This window comes from Diorhabda sublineata, chromosome 5 (assembly GCF_026230105.1).
Source record: "Diorhabda sublineata isolate icDioSubl1.1 chromosome 5, icDioSubl1.1, whole genome shotgun sequence".
In the NCBI taxonomy this organism is placed as follows: domain Eukaryota; kingdom Metazoa; phylum Arthropoda; class Insecta; order Coleoptera; family Chrysomelidae; genus Diorhabda; species Diorhabda sublineata.
This window is the reverse complement of record NC_079478.1, coordinates 20404232-20412544: the sequence shown is the minus strand read 5'-3', so window position 1 is coordinate 20412544 and position 8313 is coordinate 20404232. Positions and strand designations below refer to the sequence as shown.

Sequence of the window (8313 nt, the reverse complement as noted above, 5' to 3'; positions counted from 1 at the left end):
CCATCATGGCCGACTATGGTATATCTATGAGAATATCGAATAAAAGAGAGACAGCGATATATAGATGGATATTGTATAAGTACGGATGGATTGGGCAATTCTCACGCGCGCTGCATCGCATGATTCGCGGCGTTCGGTTGATGCTCGATTTCTGTGATTGACAGGATGAAGCTACTAGCCAGTTAAATAATAAATATATATATATATATATATATATATATATATATATATATATATTTATTATTTAACTGGCTAGTATGTCAAATTAATGATTTAAAACAATGTACATAACCTAAATCTATTTTTGATTCATATTTTAGGTAGGGGGAATATGATACAGTGAAATTTATGGAATACGACGTTTAGTAGTTGGAGGAAATATTTTTTTACTAAATGTAGATATCGTGCGGGAATGAAGAATAGGAAAGGGGAGAGAGGGAGAGGCGATTTGTGAATATTCATGTCTCGCCGAAAGTGTAATGAATATTACTGAGGGTTGGTAGTAGGTGGAAATGGGGATTCGGGGTGTGATCGACAAGATTTACTACGCAAATTTATTGGGTATTTGTGATTAGTAACGAGAAATCAATTTTTTAACGGAAATATTTAATATATAACTTTTATGTTGTAACTTAGCCTCTTCGTTTGAAATATATAATAATATATAGTGGTTGTTTCATATTTTTTTAATTGATAACGTAGGTTAGTTTTTTTTTGGTGTAAAAAGAAAATTTTTATAAAAAAATGTTATTTTGGCAAATATAATTGTATTAAAAAACAACTACGGTAAAATAATAACACGTATTGTTGTTTTCACTGGATTTGGTAACAACACGTACCATACGCAATAATTACCCCATACCAACAAGCTCGGATTCACGTAATTTGGTTCATTAGTTCTGTTTTGTAAAGTCACTATACCTTCAAGGTCTCGATGATTAATATTTCAGAGGTATATAAATCAATTTTCAATATTTTTTTCAAATTTTGTTTATAATTAACTTGATTTTCCGTTTGACCCCTGTAGACCCTATTCATAAACGTGTCTGATGTATCAATCGACATATCAGTTAGTTATCATATGTCGAATATTATAGTACGTTCAGAAATGTAATTTGTAACAAAACTTGATAATAATCAATTTACATATTAGTTGGTTGTCAAATTTCAAATATTATAGTTGCGTTTAGAAATGTAATTTGTGATACAACTGGATATTCATCAATCTATATCTTAGTTGATTGTCAAATGTCAAATATTATTTTAAAAATGTAATCTTTGACAGAACAAATGGTTGTTTTCATTTAATTTAATTTAATTTTATTTATCTTACTATGATGTACCAAACGGCATTATATACCCACCTCTCTCGTTACGTGTATTTCTCTTCCGCCCTTACATGTTGTACCCCTCCAAAACGACCCATATCGATTTTGGAAGTATCTAATATAGAGTTACACTATAGTGGCGAACTTGTACATCAATCATAGACTTACGTCTATTATAAAGCCCGCCTTTATCCGAACCACCGACATTTCGGACAACGTAGCGACGTATGTCGCGACTAAACGTAAATAATGGAATTGGTGATGTATGCCCATTACATATTGCTTTTACTGGAAGATGAAGGAAAACGAAAGAAAACTGCGTAATAACAATAAAATAGAAGCCATTTTGTATGTTTTTTTCTCTATCGGAGTTAAAATTTGAAGATTATAATCGATATGTGAATGTGTGCGTATACGAGGTGATTTCGAAAAGTACGTTAAAATGATATAATAGAAATAGTAAAAAATCTGTTATTTAAACAGCTGGAAAATATATTTTTTACTATATAACTAATAACTATATATATAACTATATATTACTAATATACTATATATATTTACTATAAGGAATATTTAATTCGTAAAAAATATTCATACAAATTCATAATATCATATACACTACCGATCTTTAGCGATGGGAAACGTTAAGAATGATTTCAAACAGAATTTTAAACATTTTGTGATGGTTTACTTATTTTTAAAACAAAAATTGATGGAATTTCTGATAAAACTTCATCGTGAGACAAATAAATTTTAATTTATAAGAAATCTAGAGTTAAAACTTTTGATATGTTTATATCACAAATTCTAAAGTAAAAAGTTTTCATATTTAGTTTGTAACATTTGTTGACTGGACTATTATACAAAATTATAACAAACCCGGTATAAATCTTATGAATCCTATTGAGATTTTATCATATGTATAAATCAATCAACTGAAATCCTAGTTGCGGTTGAAGAGATGCTAGGATAGACTAATGAAATTAACGACTTTCACGGAGCAATTCGAAGGATCAATAAGGACGAAAATCGAGAGCCCATTTCGTGCTTTCGCCTCTATAATTCAAAGAGAGATAGACGAGTAACGCCTTCCGAATATATAAGTGAAGTCTACTAATACACAAGTCCTCCCAGCTCGGACTCTCAACATTAGAATTTCTAATAAAGGAGAATTCAGACTAATTATTACCAGTGGACACGTGTGATTCTTCTTTTTTCAAACCCGACTTATTGAAGTAATTTCATATATTGTAGTACAATCTAGGTGTAGCTGGGATCCCAATCTTTAAAGCTGATTTGTTCATTCAATTCCTCTTAGAAAGTAGCCTGATATTTTTGTCTTCTATTTCATATGCTTCCAGTTGTAGTGCTCTGGACATCCACTTCGAGAGAGAATGTTGAGTCTAGCGTCTTCATGTTTACTTCTACGAGTCAATTCCGACAGGACCTCATCTCCCGAGGGCTCTCCCAGCAATTGCTTTTATCTCTATATAATATAACTGACTAATTTCTATTTTAGTTTGTTATGTTTTACGAAATCTTGATAATTTCGCAACCGATTTTATAAAATCGTTTTTACGTTATTGCTACATCTATAATTTGTATGAAAAGTCTTGAATATTCGTTATTATTTATGAATTTTGGTATTGATATCAAGCGTGGTATAATTTACATCGTTCCATCAAGTAATCGCAATATATATTTCAATGAATCCCTGAAATATTATTAGGGTTGAATTTTGAGTCCCTTTCATCGAAGTAACTATACCGATCGATTTGTCGTAGGGTTAGAGAGCCCTAAAAAGGGACTCCCTTTGAATTCCGAGCAAACTACGTGAATTATTGCCTAGTTACCAGATTTGAATTGGTAATAAAATTTGGAAAAACAAAATTTTCTTTGATTTATGTCGATATTTTATATTATGTCCAAAAAAATAACATCGGCGGGTATTTTTAAGAATGAAAGAAATTGACGGATTTATAAATTAAGTAAAATATTAACAATTTTTCATATTTCTATGATACGGAGTCATAGAACTACAATATTGAAGTTTCCTTTTCACTCTTTTCATGATTTGAACCATAGAACAACAACTTTATAGATGGTTTCAACCACAGAACTCAAACACATATTGACACACACAACTGATGTTTTGAATCATAGAACTACAATTTGACGAAATGTTTTCACCTATTTCTATGATAAATTATCAAACTACAACGAGAAAAAGTTTTTTTTCCTTTTTTGGATGATTTTAACCATAGAACTCAAACACTTAGCGATTACTATAATAATTTAGAGGATTTCAATCACAGAACTACACTTTAATATAATTTCTTCTCTATCCTGATGATTTGAATCATAGAACTACAAGTTTTTAGACGATTGGAGCCATAGAACTTCAGTTTGATAGTTTGACATAATTTTTACACAATCATGATGATTTAAACCATAGAACTACAAGTTTTTAGACGATTGGAACCATAGAACTACAGTTTGACGTAATTTTTCATATATTTCTATAGTTTGGCACAATTTTCACTCAATCATGATGATTTAAACCATAGAATTACAAGCTTTTAAACGATTGGAACCATAGAACTACAATTTGACGATATATTTGGTTGGTTATAAGAAATAATTATTAGAGAAGAAAAAATTAAGAAAAAAGCAACCGAACTGATAAGGAAATAAATCCAGTTCTAGGTTAATTTGAATATCGATTTTATATTCAAAACGACATATCTTCTAGACTACGAATTTAATGGTGAACATTTTCGAATTTAATTTATAGGAAATTTCGTATTCCACAAATTTAATTTTGACAATTTTTTTGTATCTCTAATATACGAGATGTGATTTTAAGTTTCAATACAAAATTTTTTACTATAAATATCCGTATTTCTTAATTATTAATAGATTATTAGTTTTTTTTATTAGAAATGATGTTTCAATGGGGTTTTCCTCGATTCCAAGTCTCGTAAGGGTAGAAAAAAAATTATTTGGTTTATCAACCGGGATAATAGGATTTCCGGTTTTATTTATTAAAGGATAGATTATCCATAATCCTAATACGGGCCTGATCAACTATTGACATTTGACATTTGACCGTTCCGGAGATTAATGACGAATCCTATTGAATATAAGCTCGTCTTTTTTTCTTTTTCGTTTTCCCAAAGTAAAACTAAGTAATTTTCTCGTTTGTTTTCGCGAAAATTCAACGTCCCCTTTCAATTTCTCAAAATAAAGCCGCCACCATTAGCTCAAATCGGAAAACGTCTCACGCGGCCCCATAAAAAACCGGAAAAACTTGGTCGGTAATTAAATTTGAACTCGAAGAGTTTTCGGAAAAACAACTCTAAATTACTGATGGATTATAAAAGTCGAGGCGAGTCCAAAAAAATGCTTTCCTACATTTCCAATGCCCCGTCCCCCTTTTCCCTTTTATATCTCAGCCCCCCCCCCTAGGATATCCCTAGTTTAGATCGTGTGGCGCCTGTAAAGGGCAATATCTCATTCTTAGCAAAAATAAACTGACTTGTCTCGCGAATGTAGGACGCAAAAAACATGCCCTAAGCCCAGGGGCGTACTACAATAATTCTCAGACACGAACGAAATAATTAATTACCAAAAATAAACGTGTAATGAAGAAGATACGAATAATGAAGGAAATAGCTGATAAAAACGTTTAAAAACACAAAGAAAGCAAACAAGAAAAGTAGAAATAGACAATTTTAATAGAAAAGAACATAGAGAAAGAAAAAAATTGAACATAACGAAAAAATAAGAAATAAACGAAAAGAAAGATGATGAAGACGATGAGAAGAATAAATAGATAGAAATAATAATAAAACTAAAGAATAATGGGAGATTTACTTCGAAATGGAAGAAAAATGAAAAAAATTACGAAAAAAACTTATCGAAACATATAAAAATGTAAAAAATAAGAAATAGACGAAAAGAGAAATGATGACGACGATAAGAAGAAGAAATAGATAGAAACAAAGAAAGAACTAATAATCAAAACATAAAGAAAACAGCCAGAAAGTAGATAGAAATCAAGAATAGACGAACAGGAGTACAAAGAAGAAATAGATATAAGAATAAGAATTATAGAAAACGAGCAGAATGAAAATGTAGAAATGATGAATGAGAATTGAGAAAACAATAAATGAGGAAGAAATAAGAAAAAGTAGCCAGAATAAAGAAAAACAGAGAGATTAGATAAAAAGAGAGGCTATGGTGAAGTTAAATTCGAAAAAAAAAGAAATAAGAATTGATAAAATTGTTGAAATAGGATGAAATAATATAAGAGAATAATGAATAAATTGAGAAAGATCAAAAATAGATGCAAAGAGAATGATAATGGATGCGACGAATAGAAAAAAGAAGAGAGAGAGAGATAAAAAAACTATAAAATATATAGAAAACGAAAATTTTGGTTTGTAAAAAGATGATGATGAAAACGATAAAATAATATGATATAATGTATATGTACAAGAAGAAATTGATAAAACAAACATTGGCAATAGAAAAAATGAAGAAGAAACAAGAAAATAAGCCAGAAAATATGCAGAGAGAAAGATAATGAACGCGTTAAGTGGAAAAAAGAATAAAAGAAGTAGAGAAAAAATTAGAAAATGGAAATTTGCTTGCGAAAGGAAAAAGAATTGAAAAAATATACGAATACGAAAATATTATTGATCGGAAAAACACATAAAAATACAGATATAGATAAAGAGAAAGACAGGTAAATAAGAAGTTAAACTGAATAAATAGATAGAAAAAGTATGAAATAGAAGAAAACTACTTTAAAAAAGAAGAAAATCAAAGAGAATTAGCGAAAAATACGAATTAAAACATTAAAACATAAAACAAATAGATAAAAAATAAAAATAGAAAACTAACTAAAAAAATAACAAAATAAATAGAAATAGAAATATATAGAAGAAAACAGTTAAAAAGACGATACAATAAACGATAAAGTAAAGATTAAAGAAATCGGAAAAGAGAAAATAGACAAATAAAGATTAAGGATGAATTACATTTAAGAAAAACCGTGAAAATTGACCCAAAATGGCGAAACTGATGACTCCAATTCCTAATCGCGTCTCCACTTATGTAACAGCGAATGTCCCTTTCTCTATCCCCACTACTATTAACTCATATTTTCATCCCTTTTTCTACGTACAGACGGGAAAATCGCCGGGCTGGCATCCCGAAAAATCGATAAATAGACGCGCTTCTGTGTGACGTCATTGACGATTCACCGACGCTGCATACGCGAACACCCTCGATCATCCCCGACGTCGCGGGTGACATTTCTCTATGCGGGAGGTTAATAAATTTACCAACAAAACTACAAATTTATACCATTTAATTCCGTTTAAAAAAAATTAACGTTAGTTAAGAGTGTCCGTGTACGGTAACTGTCAAATTTGCGCGTCAATTTTTCTTCTTCTTTACTAAATCCGTTGAATTTGTTAAATTTCAAGGTTTTCGGTGTAGTGAACGCATCAGCATAAACAATCGAATTACGTAAAGATTAAATTTAAAAACGCGTTTAATTCGGTAAAGTAAAAAAACCACCCTCGACTTAAATATAGGTCAGTTTGACAGCCGGGGGTTGCAAGGACGTAAGTGACAGATCTCCATTTAAGTGTTTCGTTTAATTAAACCATACGATTTTGTATTTAAAGTTTTTAATGTGACATAGACCGATTTAGATAAAGATGGTTTAGGTATGCCATGAACTCGCGTCAACCCCTAACTTCTATTGATGGACAGGGGCCCAAAACCCCCCAAAACATACAGGTAATACGACAAATTTTCATTATTAGATAATACAGATCTGTAATTCAAAATTTCATGCATTTTTCATAGATATTCATACGTAAAGTTGTTTCTTTAATCCAAAATACATATAATTATAATTTAGTAAAAAGGGGGATGAACAATTTCCTTTATTAAACATTTTTCGTATCTAAACATCTTAAATTAGATTAAACAACAAGGTTTAACATGTTTTAACGTGTTTTCGTTGGATTAAACATGTTTTAACAAGCTAAACTTTGAAATATTCTTAATTTAGATAATTTCCTTAAATATGTAGAAGAATTTTCCTCCCCAGATCAAATTTTTCACTTGAAAAGAAACCTCGACGCTTTTTTTAGGTTAAGATCAATAACTTAGTCAAAGACTTTGATATTTCGAAAAATTCAAGCGAATTACGAGGTTAAAAGTTAAAAAAAAGCTTTGAAGTAGATTATGATTAATCAAAATGGGGCTTATTCCTCCAAAACTAGCCTCAAATTAATTTTGTTGCTTAATAGAGATGGGAAACTCATTTCGTAATGAAAAAAAAACTATAAAGACTCAAAAAAATCAATAAAAAGTTTGTTTTTTACTTCAAAATACATATAATTTAAAATTAATAAAAAAGGGGATGATTTATTTCCGTTATTAAACATTTATCGTACCTAAACATGTTAAATTAGATTAAACAACAAGATTCAACATGTTTTAACGTGTTTTCGTTGGATTAATCATGTTTTAACAAGTTAAACTCTGAAATATTCTTAATTTAGATAATTTCCTCAAATATATAGAAGAATTTTCCTCGCAAGATCAAAAGAAACCTCTACTTTTTTTTAGGTTAAGATCAATAACCTAATCAAAATGGAGTTTATTCATCCAAACTAGCCAAAATTTTGTTGCTTAATGGAGATGGGATATTCAGTTCGTATGGAAAAAAACTCAGTCAAAAGTTTTGAGGAAATCAAATATCAAAAAAATCAATGGAAAGTTTTTTTTTTATATTTTCGGAATACCTCTTCGGTTTCACTAGAAAAGGCTTCCCAGAATCAACGGGAAAAGTCTAAAAAGAAGCATAGGAGCTGTTTTTAAAATGTAGTGGGTATATCCCTGCGTATAAAACTCAAGGGTGCAAAATGAGTTTAAAAATCTGGTACCTACAGTGCAAAAC

The 8313-nt window shown here is 30.0% G+C and overlaps 1 protein-coding gene across 6 annotated transcripts in view; it reads left to right on the top strand.

Annotated features, from left to right (window-relative positions):
- Positions 1-6633: 6633 nt before the first annotated feature.
- Positions 6634-8313, top strand: part of LOC130444515 (voltage-dependent L-type calcium channel subunit beta-2) — a 78457-nt gene continuing 76777 nt past the window's right edge. For 4 of the 6 annotated variants that reach the window (XM_056779668.1, XM_056779674.1, XM_056779676.1 and 1 more), the window contains exon 1: positions 6646-7142. In XM_056779668.1, the coding sequence (XP_056635646.1) occupies positions 7077-7142 (66 nt within the window). In that variant the 5' untranslated portion in view covers positions 6646-7076. Of the gene's footprint in view, positions 7143-8313 lie in introns of all 6 variants that reach the window. The other 2 variants (XM_056779664.1, XM_056779663.1) reach the window with 1 other exon arrangement.